The following is a 21,668-nucleotide window of genomic DNA, read 5'->3' as shown; positions in this document are numbered from 1 at the left end:
ATTGTAATTAAAAATATAATATTTAAAAATTATTAAATTTTAAACAAGTAAAATCACATGCATTGCATGTGAAATAGACATTAATACTGTGATTAATTGTCCTAAGTTGCTCACTTCTAAAATTGGCAGGATTAAATTGCATCGATTTTTCTATATGGATCAATTACTCAATTTCAAAATTGAGAGAGACTGGAGAGATTATTTTACCAAAAATTAATGATAGTACAAACAACTAAATTAGGTTTGAAAGAGAGCCGGCCCAAAAAAAATCAAGTTCAAACCCATTTCTTATTCCCCACCGAACTCGTAATTCCCTAATTCCATGTTCAAATTTACCCATTCTTCTCTGCTACTTTCTCTGGTTATCTGGTCTGCCTTCTACCCATTTCTTCTATCATTCATGGCACCTCTCAATCCTACACTCCAAATCAAACTCGACCCAACCGACATCGGCCCAACTTTTCAACCGGCTAATGTCATGTCTATTTTATGTTGATTTTTTTCAGCTCTCCTCTCATCCATCATCTTAAATATTTTATTTTAACTTTAATTCACTAGTATATTTATATTTAACTTTTTCTTTACTCAATTTTGTACCTAGAATATCCATTTATTATAGTTTTTTTAATAAAATAGCTGGATTATTTATTAAAGAAACACAACCCAATACAACCCAAAATTAAAGCCGAAAAACGGACCAAGAAGCATGGCCCAACCTAGTTGAACTCAAGAGTTGCTCTGGAAGCATCTCTGCAACTTTAACAATAGCATTAATTAAGCACTACTAAAACATAATTTATTATCCTTTCAACGCACCAGATGACTTCTACTTTCCCCCCTTCCCTCTCACATCTTTTGATTCCTCTGATTTTCTAGGGAACTCATCCCATTCCCAGCAGATGAATATCTTAGTCGATCACGCTTCGCTGCCATTCATGCAAAAATAGGAACCCCCCGATCCAAATTCCATTGTTCCTCCCTACGCAAACCTTCAGTTGCAAGCAAATGAGCAATCTCATTTTTCGATCGATGCCCAAACAGAAACACAGGTTTGAAAGCTATTACTCAAATCCTGATAATCGAAAATGTAAGCTTGTATATCTGATTTATCTGCCCATCTACTCTGTATTTTTTTTAATAACGGATCTCGCGTCACCTTCAACCTCACTTGCCTAACTCCCATCGTCACACCCAACTGGAGTCCTCGAACATAGGCAAGAGCCTTGGCTGCAAATGCAGCAGGTATATTTTGATTTAGAATAGATCTGACTGCCAATATCTCTCTATTAGAATCCCTTACTACAAGCCCCGAGCAAGAATTCTTATTAGTTTTGTTGAAAGCCACATCAAAATTAATTTTGACAAACGGAGTTCACGGTGGCCTCCAGATCTCATTTCCCTTCATACTCACGGGTAAAGTTTTTTTCCAACCTATCTAATTCAGCAATGTAATTTTTTAGAAAATTAGCAATTTTTGAACCAGATCTTTTTTGCCGCTCATGAGCCCATTTGTTTCTCTCCGTCCATAAAACCCAAATTGAGCATGCAAAGATTCTGCACTGGCCTATGGTATTGGATGCAAAGGACCAGGTAACCTAATCCATAAAGCACATTTCATCCTCTATCTCAGGCCAACATATATTTAAATATCTCCATGTATCCCTTGTAACATGCCACTCCCTAAACACATGTTCGCGAGTCTCCACTGACGCTACACACTTTGGACACACAACCTCGTTTATTAGCCTTCTGTACTGTAGATTACACAAAGTAGGGATGTAGTTTTTACAGCATTTCCAAATTGTAATATTCAATTTAGAGGGCAGATTAAGCCCCTATAATTTCTTGTAAAAAGGCATATATTTTGTTTGCTGCTGTAAATAAGTAGGATCACCCAATAACTGTAAAGGCATTTTGTAAGCACTACGGACAAAATACTCACCAGATGCCTGCCCTTTCCACACCAAAAAATCATCCTGAGGAATACGAGCCAACGGAATGCTTAAAATATGTTTTGCATCAGTCATACTGAAGGTACTTCTGATAAGTTCTTCATTCCAAAGCCTAGATTTCTTAACAATAAAATCAGCTACCATCATTGAATCTGGAATACTACTAACAGTTTGAATTTTGCGATTCTCTGAACGAGGCACCTATGCAGCTCCAATAACTGGAATTCTTTCCCCATTCCCAACTCTCCAGCACATCCCATCTTGGAGTATCCCTTTGGCAGCCCAAATACTCTTCAAAGTGTAGGAAGGTAGACTCCCTAACCTTGCATTTATGAAATCTGTTTTGGGACAATACTTAGCTTTTAACACATGCATAAGCAAAGAATTCGGATTACAAATTAATCGCCAACCCTATTTTGCTAATAAAGATAAATTGAATTTTGTTAAGCAACGAAAGCCAATACCTCCATTCTCCTTTAAATCACAAAGTTTTATCCATTCACACTAATGACTACTTTTTTTGCCATATCCTTTTTGCTTTGCAAAGAGAATTAGGAAATAAAAAGCAAGCCATAGGATATAGTTTTTAGTTTCTTTTACAGAGGTTAGAAAAAAAATCTCAGCAATTAAAAAGTGACACGTCATAATTTTATATTTTCAATTTTTTACTTAAAAACATTTATTAAAATTAAATAACAAAAATAAAATATGTATTATTTCTCTCCCCCCCCCCTTCTCTTCGTCTTCAAAAATCAAATTTTCTGTTTTTCACTTTATCAGCAATTTTGCATATTAAATGCTGTCATAATCATTGAAGACATACAATATGTTGATTAGAAATATCACTAAAATTGATTCCAGATTCATCTTTTACAGAAACCATTCTTATTTTAGTTGGGTTTTGAATATCAATCTGCAAACTTTTCCCATATCTCGGAACTGCAACTACATAATCCATACCAGTAAGTACTTCAACTATCTCATCATAACTGTAGCTTTATTTGGGTTTATATTTATTGTAAGCAACTTTTATCTAGGTGCAAAGGTAGGATTTTGAATTGAAACTGCAACACTAACAGGTTTTAGTTGAGTCAAGGTCCAATTTGGTCATCCATTGTTCTCACCATAAAGCATCTCCCAAAAATGTTATCAAAACTAAAACCTTTGCTTGGAGTTTGTCAATCTTTTAGAAGTAAAGATTTTCATTCATGTCTATTTACACAAGAATATTTGAAATCCATAAACATTGGTAAGTTTAAAGCGGCCAATCATGTTTATGCTGCTATTCCTTTTCTTCAGGGGGTTTCGTTATCAAGAGCTGAAGCATTCAAACTCCACTTGCAAGAGAGAGGTACTAGCTGCTGGATCGAATTTGAAGGTTTTTTTTTCAACAACAAAATGAAAGCATTGAAGAAGATTAGACCTCATAATCAGCCTGGTTCAAGCCGGGAATGTAATATTTCAAACCCGTTTTTTATGTGAGTATAGCCCAATCCAAATAAAAAATGTTATGTTAAGATAAATTATATTATTTTTATATAAAATAAATTTAAGAAATACATTACATTAAATATACTAAAAAATTAAAATAAATATTTTTCAACAAATTTAAAATACAAAAAAAAAAGTCTTTATACTTAAATAAAGATTAAGATAGTTGTAATTTAACAAACAAATATCTCTAGAATAATAATAAAATTAATAATAAAATAAAAGTTATATAATATTCAAATAATAATAATAAAATAACAGCAAAACAAAAATAAAAAAATTAGGCGAATACAGGCAAAAAAAAACCCATTTATTTAAACCTATTTTTTTAAGTTTATATATTTTTTTCAATCCTTCCCACCGAGCATATGTAAATAACCCGACCAATGGTGAGGTATAAAGAAAATCAAGAAACAAATTATAATAATAACGTTTTTCAACAACAAAAAAAAGGGTAAAATTTAACCACATGACTTTTTAATTGGTGGAAATTATTTTTTAAGAAACGGGTTAAAAACTATTACAGATAAATATTTTCATACCAAATTGAGTAAAAAAGATTTAATAAATACCCAAATAAAAAAATAGATAAACTTCAAACACCAAAATATGAATTACGCCTTTTATTTTAAGTTGTATTTGTGTCTAGGTAGTGGAAATAGTGGTCCGGTAGGGCAGTTATTTTCTGTTCCAGCCTTTTCCTCAGACACGCCACGAGTGATCTTTTCTTTTCACGTCGTCATTTACTCAAACAGCGGTAGCAACCGCGACACGGCTATGTAATTGCTATTAGACTTAATCCAGGTGTATAAGATTCAAAAGTGTAACATCAGAACTAGGAATCTTACAAGCCTCCTGAGAAGCTACAGTTTCATGTAGTAGCACAAAATATAACGATGCAGTATAAATATAAATATAAATGAATATGAAAGACCAAATAATTTCATGTGAATTGTCAAATATCCAATTGATGAAATCTCCTGGCTAATTTAGAAATGAACTGATGCCTGAACTAGGAAGAAGCAAAGCATGACACTAACTTACAAAAGTTGCAATTTTCTTTATGCTTGAGAGCTGTCATTTTCTTCTTGATTCGTAACCATATCCGAATCAGCAAGTTCCTTCTTCCTATCCTTGTCATGTTCCTTCTCCTTTTCTTGTATCTCTTTCTCTATTACTTGTCCACGCTCTCCTTCATACTCCCGCTCAACCTCCCTATCTCTATCTTTGTCTCTATTCTTCCTTCTCTCCTTTACCAGTTGCTGCAATTGGTTTACATCCTTGGTTATTATATCCAAAGGATGCAAGAATGAGAAATCTTCATCTGTTTCAACATCACTCTGCAAACCCAAAAAGGATAATGATTAACAGCCAGTCTTAGCTATGCACCCTGTGAGACCAAGAACAGAAAAACTAGTGTAAGGATAAGCATGCTAACATTACTTAAGTTGGCTTCCATCTCCAGGTACTGAAGTCCTTTCTGGACAAATCTAATAAGCGCCCCAGGCGGAATCAAGTTCCCATCGATACTACATGTATTAATTCCTGCCTCATAACCTAGAGTGAATGCTGAATGCGTAAAACCTGTGTCCATTTGATAAGCATAAAATAAAATATTACAGACTTCATGTACAATGTTAACGGATGATTCCAGTCTCATTCAATTCATTGATTAACAATATTTCTGAAACTCAGCCTTCATATAGGGTTCGCAAAGATAGAAACAAAAAAGGAAAACTACTTTTCACGGATATAAAGCAATAATGCAACTTCTGAACATCATAATGCCAGGAACTATCTCAAACATTACGACCAGCACGCTCCAAATTAAAAATCTTTTTTCTCTCGTTTTTCTTTTATTTTTCATAAAACCAATAAATTTTAATAGAAAATACAGCCTAAAATTTAAACCCTGCAATACAGTAAAAAAAATCTACCAAATATATATATATATATTTTAAAAGTAAGAAAACGAAGTGTTCAAAAGATAAAATAAAATCGCTGCAATCAAACATAAGAAATTAAAGGAAAAAAAGAAAACTGACTACGTACCCGACTCTTGAAGGTAACGGAAGACGAGGTAATTCAATTCGACGGACGTAATAGAGGTCATCTTCACAAAAGTCTCCTAATCCAGCTAGCTAGGAGAGTCAAAGAGATTTGAAGATAACCGAAGACGAGGTGATTCAATTAGACCATTGAGAGTCGAAGAAATAAGAAGCCGAGAAACTTAGGAGACTCAAAACGCTTAGGAGACTGTCAGGGTAAGATAGAGACGAATATTGTTATTCTATAATAAAAATATTTATCCTTAGTTAAAATTACTTAATTTTAAGAATATCCGCTTAACTTTGAAACTAATCTATTTAGTAAACAAATTTAAAATAAAAATATATTTGTACAATTATTGTATTATCTATTTAGTTTATTTATTTTTTTATAAAATAATGAAAATTTAATCTTAACATAAAAAATTGATAATCCATACTAATAGTATATAAAACATATATTTTATTATGAAGTTTGGAAATATTATATTAAAATGGTTATAATAAATAGAGATATCAATTGATAAAATAAATTGAATTTTTTTATTTAAAATATTATATTCAAAATATTATAGTAAATAGATATTCCAATGTTTTATTATAAGATTTTATACTAACATACATACAAAAAAAAATATAACTAATAGTATACAAAAGAATTTTATTATATAAAATAATGACAATAAGATTAATTTGAAAAAGAGTCTTATGAACTGTAATATACGTATAGTAATTAAGTTAGGTTATCTAATATAATTTAAAGAGGTAAAGGGTACAAAGTAATTTATTCAAAACCAAAATAAATACTTAAAATAAAAAGTGTCACATGTCAAAAAAATTATAACACCAAGATACTTGTTTATTTGTAATATAATATATTTGAAACTATATATGATATTTATCTGTAAAGAAAAGCTCAGTTCACATTCACAATTGGTAAACTTAAGGCTTCATTCTTCTAAATTCTCGAAAGCAAAATTTATCTTCGCTATCCTGTCAGCAGCAGCATTTAAATGGCGAGGAATGTGCTGTATTTAGATTTATATATTAACTTTAAATGATTTCATTAAATTATTTTTCATATAAAATTTCTTAGTTTAAAATATTTTAATGAAAAAAATTATTAAAAATATAAACTTAGAAAACACAAAAAAAAATCCAAAGTTAATATTATAATTATATTAAAATTTGGATGAATTGTTAAAAGAATAAACAAAAAAGTAAAAGAGAAGGCAATACAAATATAATTATAATTGAAAATAATTTTAAAAATAAACTTACAGGTAGCTTGCAAGGTTGAGGTTATGAGAACTTTAAGATTTTAAATAAATCATGTGTGGGTTCTCGGTCTATACTTATTTTGGTCTATATTCTAGCATAGGTTTAGATATATTTTGGTTCTCAATTTGATTTTGATTTATAATGATTAATTCTGGTTATAATTTTTTGAATATCTATAATATAATATAATAACACAAGTTTAAAAAAACTTTTGAACTGATAAGAATATTCTTCATTGTTAATTATATTACTAAATTGACATTTTATTAATAATTTATTAGTATTATCATGTGATAATAGTTTATGTCAAATTAATTAATTTGGTTAAAGTATCTACTTAAAAATAACTCAATATATTATTAATTAATAAAATTATAAATCTATATAATCATTGAATATAATTGGATAAATTAAAAATAAAAAATAATTTTTTAATTAAATAAATATAAATTTTACACATAAATATTATTTAATTTAAAATAAGATAATAATTAATAGGTTTAAATATGCCAAAGGTCCCTATATTATTGTGAAATTTAAAATTTAGTTTCTATACTTTAATTTTGAGACATTGTGACCGTATACTTTTTATTTAAAAATCTTAGGGTGGGTTTGGATAGACGATTGGGTGTGGTGCGGTGCGTTTAGCTTACTTTTTGTCTCACGCTACAGTATTGCTACAGTATCTAATCTCACCGCTACTGCTGTTTTTACACTAACCGCAAGTAAACACACCGCCCATCTAAACTCACCCTTAGTCTCTCCATTAATATTGTTGTCAAAATTACTGATGTGACTATTATAAAAAAAAAGATAAAATAACTTTTTTTAACCCTCTAACATCTTTTTCCCCACCAAGCAACTCTATTACTTCCCCCTTTTTGCTCAACAGAATTGCCAATTTACTCCTCATCAAAAAGGGTAAGAAGATCAACATGAAGTGCCTTTTGTTTGTCTCTAATTTTTTTCACCATCTTGGCATCAATTCACAATCAAGCAATGTGTCTATCATTAGCCTCAATGTATGTAGTAAGATCATCAATCATCCTTTTGTGAATACTAGAGGGAATGGCCTTGCGGCCTGAGGAAGTAGGCACTTCCTAGGTTTGTTCCTCCACTTGTTTATCATCATCAGTACTAGCTTGTTCCTCTTCTAATTTATGGATGGTATGTTAACCTCTAATCATTTATGATAAAATTTGAGCTTTGGCACAAACTTTTCATATTGCTCCGTAGCTTGAACAATATAGCGGTTCTGTTTGTGTAAGATGTGGAAGATAAGGGAAGGGAATGGCATGAGGTATCTGGCATGAACCTTGCTGGCATGCTTTGTAATCTCATAAAAATCAAATTCAATCATCTCAACAAACTTCTTCAACAGGATTGTAGCCTTCTTACTTATAAAGTCACATTGGCTATTGGAAGCTAGTTCCTTATTGCTATAGCATATAAGGCAGCATAAACAATTGAGAGAGAAGAAGCATGCACTACAACAAAGCAAGCCTATTACAACACTTTTTTTTTACTTGGGACGACGCAAAAAAGATTGGCATAGGTCATCCCGACGTTTCTCCCAACACTTCCGAAAATGTTGTCTTTAGTGTAATTGACATAGGTGCCATGATGCTTTTGAAAAAGCGTTGACATAATTCAACATAAGGTGACCTTTATTGAAGGGTTGGAAAAGACCTAGTCAAGGCCAACCTTTAAAAAAGGTTAACGTATGAGGAAATAGATGGAAAAAAAATGGTCAGAATAAAGCATTCATATGCCGACTTTTAAAGAGTTGGCTCATACCCCAGTCAAATGCGACCTTAAAAAAGTTGGGATAGACCTGTCTAAGACAACCTTAAAAAGGTTGGGATAGACCCATTTAAGGGAAAAAAAATTCAAATCTAGGAAAATGATTATTCCCTTCTATGTGATTAAACATAAATGAGAAATATTGTAGATAGAGACTAATGTTCCAGTTTTTATTTAATGGCACCAAAATTCGTTGTATTTTATAAATTATAAAGAAATGAAATTAACCCTAAAATAAATAAATGAAATCGAGTTTAATAATCTGCCCAAAATGAGAGTTTATATGTAATTACATTCAATCATAGCATTTAATTATCCTTATCCTTGTAAAAACATAACTTACCTTTGCATCCCCACTGATGATGGAAACAACTTCATTATCTCTAGAGCTAGAAGGTGCAGGAACTTGCTCTTGGGTCATACTAAAAAACAAGTAAAAAACAGGTAATAATCACAAGTTTAAAAAGAAAAAAGAAAACCAAACGTGAGGGAAAATTGTTTTACCTAATTGATAAAATCAACAATTTCTTTCGTAACAACCAACAATCACACAGTAGGTTTAGATCTATAAAGAACGTGCAACATCAAAAGCGTCAGAACGCAAATCCAATGGCCGCTGCCAATTCTGAATAAAAACAATTAAAAATTTACATGAATTCCAAATAAAAAAGAAAAGGAAAGTGATGATACTGGCAGTGACTGTTACAAATCAATATTAGGGAGCAACTATTACATGGACTTCTCAATTTCTCTCAATTACCCATGTTGGGCACACACATATTTGAAAACGGATATGAGGGAATGATATTCCAAATCTTTAGAAAAACTTTAAGGGCATGTTTGGTTCGCTATAATGGAATAGAGGCGTAATAGTAATTCAATTGTTTGGTTGAATGGAATGATGTTGTAATAGCATAAGGAAAAAAACTAAAATGATTAGAATACCCTTAGCAGAATTTTTTTAGGTAGATGATTATTGTTATTATTATTAAATTTTAATAAGATTATTAATATAAATAATAAATAATTTAATCATATTTTAACATAATTATTATTAAATATAATTTAAAAAATAAATAATTTAATAAAATTCTTAATATTAAATATTCTTATATGAATTTACTAAAATCATAATATATAATAGTATAAAATTTAATCTAAAATAATTATTATTAAATATAATTTAATAAAATTCTTAATATTAAATATTCTTATATGAATTTACTAAAATCATTATATATAATACTATAAAATATAATTTAAAATAATAATTATTAAATATAATTTAATAAAAATATATAATTTAATAAAATTCTTAATATTAAATATTCTTATATGAATTTACTAAAATCATTATATATAATACTATAAAAATATATTCTAAAATAATTATTATTAAATATAATTTAATAAAAATATATAATTTAATAAAATTCTTAATATTAAATATTCTTATATGAATTTACTAAAATCATAATATATAACACCATAAAATATATTCTAAAATAATTATTTTTAAATATAATTTAATAAAAATATATAATTTAATAAAATTCTTAATATTAAATATTCTTATATGAATTTTCTAAAATCATAATATATAATACTATAAAATATAATCTAAAATAATTATTATTAAATATAATTTAATGTGCTAAAATATAATTTAATGTACTAAAATAATAATATATAATAGTAATAATTATTATTACGTATTTAATGTGCTAAAATATCATTAGTGAAACAAATAATTTAATTATTCTACAATAAAAAAATTAGAAGTAATAAATAACTTGAGAATTATATTTTGCATAAACATAATATTCATATATTAACAAAAGGTTACATGAAATTCATGAAATTCTATGTCATAATCCATATGTTATACAGTTTTACAACATCAAAAAGTTAGAACATTGTAATGACATACCATCCCAAATATTACAAACAGAAAAAGTTTAGTAGTGTTAATATCATCAACAGAACTATGATTTTTAATGGTCAGCAAGAAATCTTCTGACCCATTCCAACCGCACAACAGAAGGTAAACTAAAGAAAACGAGCATTTGAGTTGGATGATCTGGAATTTTGCTCAATGCTCGATAGCGCTCATCCACAGTTAAACCTTCTATTTCACATAAGGTTGGATATAAATTTGTAGCTTTTTCTTGGATGATCTGGAATTCTTTTGACTTTTGTTGAACTACCACATCGGAGGCAATACTCCTACTGATTTGTTCGCCAATGGCCCTCATGTTTTCCGCCAATAAAGTGGCAGCACCATGAAATGAAGAAGAAATATGATCACTTGCATCAGAATTCTTTTTTTTTTCTTCTTTGAATATGTGGAACCCCCTTGGTTTCTATCTGGTTGTGGTTCCGTAGCAGAAACATCCATGTAATCCAAAGAGACATCAGCTTCGCAGTCATAGAAATCATTTCTTTCTTCATTAATATCTGTAGTAGGTACATCCTGAACATTTATTTCTTCAATAACATCAGCGGCTGTTTCAGCATCTTTCCCAGTCGCTCGATCTCTTGCGTAGATGGCAGTAAGTTGGTTGTAGTAAGGGAAACTACAATGTCTGAATTGATCGGCTTCTTTATGACTCTATAAAAATGAGGAAATCATATTAGTTATAAGTTTGGTAAAAATAAGATAATAAAGACTTGAAATAATTCTTACATTTAAATAAGAGTTCCAAACCGCATCTTCAGCAACAACGAGCTGCCTATGCTCATCCCAACCAAAACCGTTGTTGTTTTGGCCATTAAGCATGTGATACACGATTGACCAATCCCTTTTCAGAACCCTAACCCTCGATTCAATATTAGGTCTAGCCTTCAACATTGCATTGGGTAAAGCTTTTTCTAACATTTTTTTCCAACTCGTTTAAATAACCGGCTTTGAACCCCGTATTAGCATTAAAGGTTCCAACATTGTGCAAGTCCACCATACAGGAAACCAACACTGCACCTTCTTCTGGAACCCATTTCCTTTTGGTTCCTCGAGATGTTTGGGAAGAAACATTTGATTCTGAAGTACCTGACATAATTATCTTAAGAAAAAAAACAAATTAAAATTAAGTTTAATATCATGAATCAAAAGGTGAACACTTTATAAAATTAAAATTAAGTTCAACATCATGAATCAAAACCTCAACACTTTATAAAATTATAACACATGATGAATGAAAAGAAATTAAATTAAAGAATTTAATTGCCAAAAAAACTTACAGTGATTTACAAGACGCTCAACTGTGGGTAGAGGAAACAATCGAACAAGCCAAAGAAGAAGAGGAAGCAATAACACACTATTAAAGAAAAATGAGCAATACATATTTAGATTCTTTACAAAGCAAAAAATAGAAATTAAAACTATCTTCACAAGTCAAAAAATTGAAATTTATTTCTTTATCAATCAACAAGAAAAGAAAAAAATGTGTTTTTTCTAGATTTGATTAATTGATGACTGACGTTTAATAATTATTATTTTATAATTAAAGGGCAAAGTACTTATCAGTGGATTTTTTTGGTTGTAATTATTTATGCATTTCTTATGAAGCAATATGGCTTTAATTTAATATCTACTCAGCCACCGATGACCCGCTAGTCACTACAAAATTACTATTTCCATAGTCGTTCTTCCTGTTATTTTTTCCAGTTTAGTTCTTAGCTTGATCTCAAAGGCTTCTAGAATTCCTTTAAGTCGACTCCTAACCCTCCATTTTCTAATCCTGATATTGCCATACACTTCCTTATTACATGTTCTCACAACCTACATAAATTTTGATATCATTTTAGAAAATGATCATTGGTCCTTCCACGACTTCTTGACCAGGCCATCAATTGATGGAAGGACCAGCCTGAAGACTTAATCAAAACATTTTAAAGTTTAAGAGCTAATTCTCGATCTACAAATACAAACACCAGGAGGCTCCTTTGACCATTTGAAACCACAAATACTGTAAATACTGTAAATGTTTAACTTTTTTTATTTTTTGTTTCTTTCAATGTATTTTCTCTTATATCTGTGTTAATTGGACTGTTGACAACCTATCTTTCCATTTCGTGACAATCCCTCAAATGTGGTACTTATCAACCCTACTTTTACCTTAATGTAATTGGATCTTGTGCAAAGAAGTACTGCCTAAAATCCCTTTATCTATCTAAATGAACTAAATGATGTAACATCATCTAATATTTGGATAGTTTTGTACATAATCTCACTATACATATATAGAAAATGAAGAAGAATGATATAAAAGGTTTAATTACCAATCCTTCCTATAAAAATGAAAATATATCTTAAATTTGCCAAAGATAATAAGAAACTAGCTGATCTCTCTTTTGACAATATATTTGTGACATGCATACATCTTGTGCAACATTTCAACATAATTCTATGGCATTTCATTGATCATTCAGTCCCAAAAACAAATCAAGAACTATATGAACACTTTGGGGCGTTAATTATATCCCAATATTATCAAACTACACATGCAGCTCATATATATAGTTCAATTATTTTTAACATTTGCTTTCAAATATACGAAGATATGATCTTGTCCAATCATCCAAATAAAAAAAAAAGTTAAATGAAATCAAACCTATAAAACTCAATTGTCTGCTTCTCACTTCTAGGAAGTAGGATTTCTTTGAAATTATATGTAAATATATGGATTCAAACAGTAAATACTGTAAATACTGTAATTATAACCAAAAGAAAAAGAACACTATAGTGTAAGATCTTGCGGTACACAGTATACCATACAAAGCATGTGATTTGGCCAACATGTGAGCAACAAGAACCGAAAAATTCGGGTAATTTTGATTGAAATCACAAACTTTAGACAGTAATCAAAATACCATGATCAAATATATCTTTATAATTGAAAGAAATCTAACCTCAAAAGCAAGAATTTTTAAGATTACTTGTTAAAGACGTGTTGTACCAAATACAAAAAAAAGAAGAACTTGATAATAAAGAAAGCACAAAGTTTGGGAGATGAAAGAAAAAAGAAGTATGATTTCAAAAATTGTCAAGAACAACAAAACAAACAATCAAAGAAAGTATGATTTCTTCCATCAATTTACAACAGAAGAACTCAATCTGAAGATTCCAATAAGACTTCTCAAACATCAACATCAAAATAATATTAAATTTATCATTTAACTTATATAACAATAACCGTAACCATACTTTGAGCTTAAGTTTTGATTTCTTTACAATAATTAAACAGAAATGAAGAAGAAGCAATACTTTAATGGTATTACCTTAAAAAGTCTTGGGCAATTTCACGAACGAGCCTTTTGAAAGGTAGTTTCTTGATGAGGAGTTTAGTACTTTGCTGGTACTTCTGGATTTCACTGCATCCAATAGAAACATCATAAGTTCAATTCGTGTAAACAAGAATAAGAAAACGTGACTGAAAGGGGAAAAGAAAAGTTGAGTAGAAAAAGTCTCAACCAAAAAGGGGAAAAGAAAAGTTGAAAGAGGTGAAAGAACTAAAAGGAATCAAGAAAAGAAAAAGAAAAAGAAAACGTATCGGGAGATGCAGATGAAGGGCGAATGGATGCTTGATTTGGGGAGGAAGAAATCTGGAGTGAATTTTGGAAAGAAGAGAGGCAGGCTATTTTCGTCTAAAACCTATTCGGTGTTGCCTTGAATGGGTATTCAGACCCCCAACCCCTGAATACCTAAACGGTGAGATGAGGGAATGAGACTGTAATAGCAATTCCGTGGAATCACCTAAACGGTGAACCAAACGCCTACTTTACTGTAGCGCGCGGAATAGAGGCGTAATGGAATGGCAATTTCATCCAACCAAACGGGTTTTAAAACTTTTATTATACCCATGTCAGACATACCCTCTCTGACACACCAAGTCCAGGCAGCATATGGGTGCACAACAATATGTCACACTCTTATCAACTATGAGAAATAATAATGACAACTAAAACCAATTCTCAAAGGTGCTAGAAACTTAGAATCTCACCATAGAGTAGTCGAAGATTTTAATGCGTTGAGACACTCTAGTAGTAGCATACAACTCATCATCATTACCAAATTCTATGTTGAAATCACCACAATCCATTCAAAATACTTTCAACAAATCAAAAGAACATGAAAAAAAGGTACACATGCATACATGCACATATGCACATATACATGTGCACGTGCACATACAAATGATAAGTGCTAAAAATAACATGTTTTAGTCTCATTCTTAATACATTTTTAGGTGATTATTCGATGTTAATGATGAATTTTATGCTCCTAATCCTTTAAATTCATGTTTTTATACTTAAGAGAGAATTTGAGTGCAAAAAGAGTGAAAACCGAGTGAAATCTGAAAAATTGAAACAAGTTACAAGAGCCATACAGGCTGGACCATTCCACACGGCTGTGACACACAGTCATGTGAGCCACATGAGTTGCCACACGATCATGTGGCAGACTGTGTTGATTTCAGGATTTGCACTCTAAACAGAAAAAATGCGATTTTTAAGGCTTTTCAAGCATTCTAAGACTGATATATGACAAAAATAAGAAGACAAGAGTGAGCCGTCATAGAATACTCAAGAGAACAACTCAAAAAACACCATTAAAGCAGTTTCTGAAGTAGATTTCCATCAAGATTGAAGTTTTCCTTTTGATTTCTTTGGAGATTATTATGAGTTTCTTTGTTTCTTGTGGTTATACTGTCTTTGGAATGTCATTATTTGCAACCATGAACTAATTTCCTAAATACCTAGGGAGATGAACCCTATGATGAATTCTATCATTTGATTTCTATTTTACGTAATAAATACTTAGATCCTGTTCTCAATTATGTGTGCTTAGTTCTTGGTTTGATATTTCTAAACTATTGATCCAGGTTTGATGTGTTTAAATCAGAGGAGGAATAAACCCTATTTAAGAGTATGTTTAGTGTAATTGATTGGAGTTGCATGCAACCGTAGAAATAGGACGACATAAATCTACCGGATTAGAGTCAAATCTAATAGGACAACCTATGGATTGAGTTAATCTGATAATAAGGGTTTTAATTAGAAATAAATTTCAATCACAAACTTATTTTGGTATAATGGCATGTATACACAGACGTATTTATATCAAGTTTAATAAATTCGAGTGATATAAGAGGTGTATTTTACATTTTAATAAATTCGAGAGATGGATTAAAACTAAAATTAACACAATCATGTATAGGCTAAGTTAGGCAAAATTAACTAACTCCAGCACCTTTACTTCACATACATTGTATTGTGATGCATAATTGTGTTATTAGAAATATATTTCAATCACAAACTTCAGTCACATGTTATAAAATTAGTGGAAACAAAGTTATCTAAAGTCATACCAAATAACATAATCATGCATCACAATACCATTCACACAGTCACACTGTCAAACTAACAACTTTGCTAACATATCAATCTTTTAGGGCTCGAAACGTACCTAGTTTGGCCACTTACAAAATTAATTATTTGGCTATTAAGCCAATTAAATCAGCAAGCTAAATCATCAAATATATCAAAAAAATTATCATTTTTAATTAAGTTTTTGAGTTTAGGACCCACATCTTATTTTTCGCTTTCTCACAGCACATTAGCGAATCTTCTAATTTTCCTTAATAAACCTTAAAACGAACCTAAGTCAAAAATCAATATAAATTAAATTAATTCATATCTTAACCAGCCCTTAAACACCCACTTATGAGTTCCAACCAATCTTCAAAATTAATACTACTTTACTAATCCAAACTAGTTAGATTTCTTAAACTATTTTGTTACAAATCGTGCGCGCGAACGTCTTTCGGCTTTACGGTTGATTTGGGGCATTTAGATCAGCACCTAAAACATTTACATACTGGAAAATAATTAGAAAATATTGATTAAAATCCTTCATTTAATCAATCCATAACCTTTACCCAACAACTATGTTGAAACAACAAATTAGTTTACATGTAATCACACTTACGCTTCTCGATTTGTGAGATCCAAAGGGCCAATTGATAAAGAACATTTTTCCCTAATTAACATGTGACTAAAGGGTGATTAGGAGGGTTCAGGAACTCAAATTAATGCTGGAAATAGATGGGCAAGAACCAAGAAACAAAACAATCCCCTCTTTTTCTCATAGGCTCACGCACCACCACTCGCAGTGGCAAAATTTGGGGCTATTTTTAAAACGATTTAAATATCCTTTAAAAATATGGAAAAATACCTTTAAAATATTTAAAATTACCCTAAATTCCAGATCTAGAAATTTAGGTTTTTAATTGAAAATATTAATCAACAAATTCAAGGAAGAAAAGATCTTACACAAGGTAGTTGAAAGAAACGACAATGGGACTTTCTTGGCAATGTTCGGGATCGATCTTGGAGTTCAAGATTTCATATTTGGGGTTAATTTTAATGAGAAAAAATAACAGCAAGATGGTGGAGAAGATGTTAACAAATCTTGAGACAAAAAGAAAAAGAAAGAGATGGTAAAACTAGGTGTAGGCGACGACAAGAATGGAGGAAGAAAGAAAAAAAATTGAAGATCAAGGAGAAGAGATGGGAGGAACAATTAGGGTGAGTAAAAATAGAATAATGGCTAATTATTTTGTGTAAAATTAACATTTATACCTAGGGTTACAAGTGTATGGATGACACACACATTAAAAATAAGAGATTTTGAAAAAAAAATAGTTATTTTAATGGGAAAAAAATTTAAACTTGGGACCTCAATTTAATTTTCATGCTTTTGCATTTATCAATTAACCACTAGACTATTTTATTATTTTTGAAATAATTTTGCAATATTTATTTTAAAAATAAGGCGTGTCACATACTATGGTTTGAGGCAAAATTAGTAAAATAATAAAAATGGTGAGAGAGAAGAGATTTGAACTTGGGTTTCAAGGAACGTTTCACTAACACTTATCCAACAAACTAATACCTCATTTATTCCTAAAAACGCATTGATAATCAACAAAAATTAGGGCATGACCACTCTCTCTCGATTCCCAAACCTGATTCTACTAACCCTCAATTTTTGGGATGTTACATAATATATTCCTTCGGGGAATATTTATCATATAAAAGCACAAGTATCTCATGTCATTTCTATTAATGGTTTTAATGTAAAACACATAAAGATTACCTTCAACATATATCTTTTTGATCTAAAAAGAATAATAATATGTTTTACAAAATTTTTCATCATAAGAAGGTGCAAAATTAGCTCTTCAAGAGCTTTTACAATCTAATGCAATATTAATTAGCTCTTCAGGAGCATGTGATAAAATATTATTTTATCATATAAATTAGTAAATGTGTTACTTATTTTAAAAAATATACATTTTTGCAATTCTTTTCAACATAGATGATAAAAATTTTAGATCTTAAAAAACTTTATTTATTCATATAAAAAATATATTTTATATAAAGAATAAGTATAAATAAAACTTATGTTAAACATAGCAAAGAATAAGTTCATGTCACTAATCAATCACTTTAAGAAGCATGCAGTTAGATAAATTGTTTTATATACCATAACACAATAAAATATAAAATATTATAATGTCACAATAAGATATTAAAGTTACAACTATAGAGGTTTAATATTAAAATTTTCTAACCTCCATCTCTTATAGCATAATTTCAATTCAAATTTTATTATCATGCATTATGGAGCATCTTTTTTTCTTTATAAGACTTTGCAAAATTTAATGTTTTAGACATGCTACAAGCATGTACGTGTTAAAGTTGTATGAGCCAAATTCTAAGAGATTGCTTGCAAGTCAAGTTAAACAAAATATATCTTCTTCTTGGAAGATTTAGTATTTATGAGTATAATATATTTAGCATTTATTAACATAAATAGATGTAGTCGAAACTTTTCTTGTAATTATTCGAATTCGACATAATGAATTTTCTTCTCTTCTGCCCGTGGTCTTTTCCCGAAAGGGTTTCTACATAAAAATCTGTGTGCTCTTTATTTTTATTTCTCTTTTTTTTGCGATATATTGTCATTACCGACGTTCTATTTTCACAAATTGGTATCAGAGCTTCCAGGTTGTTCATCTTGATCACGGTAATAGCATATTTGAAGTATGAAATTTCGCTATTGGATCGCAACACCAGATTTGCGTTGTGGCAGATAACGATGCAAGCAGTTCTTGCACAGATGGATCTGGAGGATGCCCTTCTAGGGATAGATAGGATGCCTTCAACATTAATGAATGAATATAAGAGTCGTATGGATCGAAAGACGTTAACACAATTACATCTGTATTTGTCTAACGAAATTTTGCAGGATGTGATGAAGGAGAAGACTGTCGCTGCATTATGGAAGAGGCTGGAACAAATATATATGTCGAAAACTCTAACCAGCAAGTTGTATATGAAGCAGCGTCTTTATGCTCATCGTTTGGAGGAAGGTGCGTCTGTGCATGAACACTTAACAGTGTTTAAATAAATTTTTTCAAACTTGGAGGCCATGGAGATTCAGTACGATAAGGAAGATCTAGGGTTGATTCTACTTTGTTCGTTGCCCCCGTCTTATTCAACCTTTAGAGACACGATTTTATATAGTTGCGAGCCTCTCATAATTGATGAGGTTTATAATTCTTTGACCTCGTATGATAAGATAAAACATCTTGTGGTTAAACCCGACTCTAAGAGAAAGGGTCTTATTATTCGTGAGAAACAAGATCAGAATGCTAATGATGATAGTGGAAGGACATATGAACGAAATCATCGCGGTAAATCCAAGGGTAGATCAAAGTATTCAAACAGAGGTAAAACTTGTAACTTCTGCAAGAAGAAAGGGCACATTTAATCTGAGTGCTATAAGCTACAGAACAAGATCAAAGGGGAGGCTGCGAATCAAAAGAGAAAACAACCAGAAAATTCTAGTGAAACTGATGTTGTAGAAGACTATAACGATGGTGAACTTCTAGTCACTTCTGTCAACAATTCTAAAGTGAGCGAGGAGTGGATCTTTGATTTGGGCTGCACCTTCCACATGAGTCCCAGTCGGGATTGGTTTACAACTTACGAAACAGTGTTCGAAGGTGTTGTTTTGATGGGAAATAATGCTTCATGTAAAATTACAATGTTGGGACGATTAAAGTTAAGATGTTTGACAGAGTTGTCAGAACAATTATTTACGTGCGATATGTTCCAGAATTGAAGAGAAATTTAATTTTACATAGTATTCTTGATTAAAAAAAGTACAGATACACAGCTGAAAGTGGGGTTTTGAATATCACCAAAAGTTCTATGAGCACTGCGTTTTTGGGAAGCAAAAGAGAGTTCGATTCACCAGAGGAATCCATAACACGAAAGGAACATTAGAGTATATTCATTCTAATCTATGGGGTCCGTCCAGAGTGCCTTCGAGAGGTGGAGCTAATTATATGCTAATTTTTATTGATGATTTTTCTAGAAAATTTTGGGTGTTCTTCCTAAAGAAAAAAAGTGATGTGTTTTTCGCATTTAAGTCTTGGAAAACTATGATTAAAAAACAGACAGGAAAACAAATAAAATACCTCCTCATAAACAATGGCTTAGAGTTTTGTTCTGCTGAGTTTAATAAACTGTGCAACTCAGAAGGGATTGTGAAACACTTGACAGTTCTTCATACTCCACAGCAAAATGGCATTGTATAATGAATGAACAGAATGATAATGGAGAAGGTTCGATGTATGTTGTCAAATACCAACTTACCAAAGTCATTTGGGCTGAAGCAGCTTCTACTACATGTTTTTTAATCAACTGATCTCCATCCGTTGCCATTGAGAAAAAGACCCCACAAGAGGTATGGTCTGATAATTCTGCTGACTATTCTAATTTAAAGATCTTTGGGTGTCCCGCGTATGCTCATGTTGATAATGGAAAATTGGAATCGAGATCCATTAAATGTGTTTTTCTTCGTTATAAAACTGGTGTAAAAGGGTATAAGTTATGGTGTCCTGAAAATAGAAAAGTTGTGATTAGCGATGATGTTGTTTCTAATGAAATTGCTATGCTACCTAACTTATCTCTTAAAGATTCTTCCAATAAAGAAAATCAAAAGTAGATGGAGTATCAGATTAATCCATAATCTACAACAAAGTCGACTCCTCAAGCCAGTACAAAAATTCAGAATAGAGTTGCTTCTTTACCACAATACTCTATCGCTAAAAACAGAACTAGAAGAGAAATTAAACCTCCAAATAAGAATGCCAAGGCTGATCTAGTTGCAAACCAAGGGCCATCTAATTATTCTGAGGCGGTTAGCTGTAAAGACTTAGAAAAGTGGATGATTTCTATGCAAGAGGAGATGGAATCACTCCACAAAAATAGAACATGGGATCTTATGAAACTTCTTAAAGGTAAAAAGGTTGTTCATTGTAAATGAGTGTTTAAAAATAAAGAAAGGACTCCAAGAATTGAAGAACCCAGATATAAAGCAAGGCTTGTTGCAAAGGGTTACAGTCAAATTCCAAGAGTGGACTTCACAGATGTGTTCTCCCTAATTGTAAAGCATAGTTCGATTCGAGCTTTGCTTGGTATTGTAGCCTTGCATGGTTTGAAGCTTGAGCAGTTAGATGTAAAAACTGCATTTTTGCATGGAGAACTTGAGGAGGATATTTATATGCAACAACTAGAGGGTTTTACAGTGTTAGAAAAATAGGACTATGTTTGTTTGCTGAAAAATCCCTTTTACGGTTTGAAATAGTCGCCAAGATAGTGGTATAAGAGGTTTGATTCCTTTATGACTTCTCATGATTTCAAAAGAAGTAGTTTTGATAGTTGTGTTTACTTTAAGAAAAACAATGATGGTTCTTTTGTGTATCTACTCATTTATGTTGATGACATGTTGAAAGCAGTAAAAGATTAATGAGATATAAGAAAGGTTAAAACCCAACTAAGTGAAGAATTTGAGATGAAATATTTGGGACTAGCAAAGAAGATACTTTGTACGGAGATTCTCAGAGATAGAAAAACAAGTAAATTGTACTAAAGTCAATAGGGGTACATTGAGAAAGTTCTTTACAAGTTCAATATGCAGAGTGCTAAACCTGTTAGTACTCCTTTAGCAGCCCATTTC

The 21,668-nt window shown here is 31.0% G+C and overlaps 2 protein-coding genes and 1 long non-coding RNA gene across 6 annotated transcripts; 1 reads left to right on the top strand and 2 right to left on the bottom strand.

Moving 5' to 3' along the window:
• The first annotated feature begins 784 nt into the window (after positions 1-784).
• On the top strand, positions 785-3,475 carry LOC121223043 (uncharacterized). 2 transcript variants are annotated; one of them, XR_005920387.1, is made up of 4 exons: positions 785-2,034; positions 2,123-2,260; positions 2,829-2,914; positions 3,252-3,475. It is a non-coding gene; the product is annotated as an uncharacterized lncRNA (long non-coding RNA). The 2 variants fall into 2 exon arrangements; XR_005920386.1 differs by having other exon boundaries at positions 789-2,260.
• Positions 3,476-4,252: 777 nt separating this feature from the next.
• LOC121223042 (WD40 repeat-containing protein HOS15) lies at positions 4,253-5,712 on the bottom strand. Of its 2 annotated transcripts, none has more exons than XM_041103972.1 (3): positions 5,496-5,712; positions 4,882-5,000; positions 4,253-4,783 (listed from the first exon to the last, which is right to left on the bottom strand). In XM_041103972.1, the coding sequence occupies exons 1-3, from the start codon at positions 5,554-5,556 to the stop codon at positions 4,505-4,507; spliced, it is 459 nt and encodes a 152-aa protein (XP_040959906.1). In that variant the 5' UTR covers positions 5,557-5,712; the 3' UTR covers positions 4,253-4,504. The 2 variants fall into 2 exon arrangements, with proteins under 2 accessions (XP_040959906.1, XP_040959905.1); XM_041103971.1 differs by having other exon boundaries at positions 4,882-5,027; positions 5,496-5,709.
• A 4,753-nt stretch (positions 5,713-10,465) lies between these two features.
• Positions 10,466-14,380, bottom strand: LOC121223041 (uncharacterized protein At2g29880-like). Of its 2 annotated transcripts, none has more exons than XM_041103969.1 (4): positions 13,853-14,380; positions 11,813-11,889; positions 11,262-11,634; positions 10,466-11,186 (listed from the first exon to the last, which is right to left on the bottom strand). In XM_041103969.1, exons 3-4 carry the CDS (start codon positions 11,451-11,453, stop codon positions 10,827-10,829), a joined length of 552 nt encoding a protein of 183 aa, XP_040959903.1. In that variant the 5' UTR covers positions 11,454-11,634; positions 11,813-11,889; positions 13,853-14,380; the 3' UTR covers positions 10,466-10,826. The 2 variants fall into 2 exon arrangements, with proteins under 2 accessions (XP_040959903.1, XP_040959904.1); XM_041103970.1 differs by having other exon boundaries at positions 11,262-11,621.
• Between the last annotated feature and the right edge of the window lie 7,288 nt (positions 14,381-21,668).

This window comes from Gossypium hirsutum, chromosome D11, assembly GCF_007990345.1.
Source record: "Gossypium hirsutum isolate 1008001.06 chromosome D11, Gossypium_hirsutum_v2.1, whole genome shotgun sequence".
NCBI lineage: Eukaryota > Viridiplantae > Streptophyta > Magnoliopsida > Malvales > Malvaceae > Gossypium > Gossypium hirsutum.
Note: the sequence above shows the minus strand (reverse complement) of the source record. Positions and strands in the feature narration are given on the sequence as shown.

Coding starts and splice junctions, on each gene's coding strand:
- LOC121223042 (XM_041103971.1), bottom strand. CDS start 5,556: ATGACCTCTATTACGTCCGTCGAATTGAATTACCTCGTCTTCCGTTAC. Junction 5,028..5,495: donor CCGTTACCTTCAAGAGTCGG/GTACGTAGTCAG, acceptor AAATGGACACAG/GTTTTACGCATTCAGCATTC. Junction 4,784..4,881: donor TGGAAGCCAACTTAAGTAAT/GTTAGCATGCTT, acceptor TTGGGTTTGCAG/AGTGATGTTGAAACAGATGA.
- LOC121223041 (XM_041103969.1), bottom strand. CDS start 11,453: ATGTTAGAAAAAGCTTTACCCAATGCAATGTTGAAGGCTAGACCTAAT. Junction 11,187..11,261: donor TTTGGAACTCTTATTTAAAT/GTAAGAATTATT, acceptor TCATTTTTATAG/AGTCATAAAGAAGCCGATCA.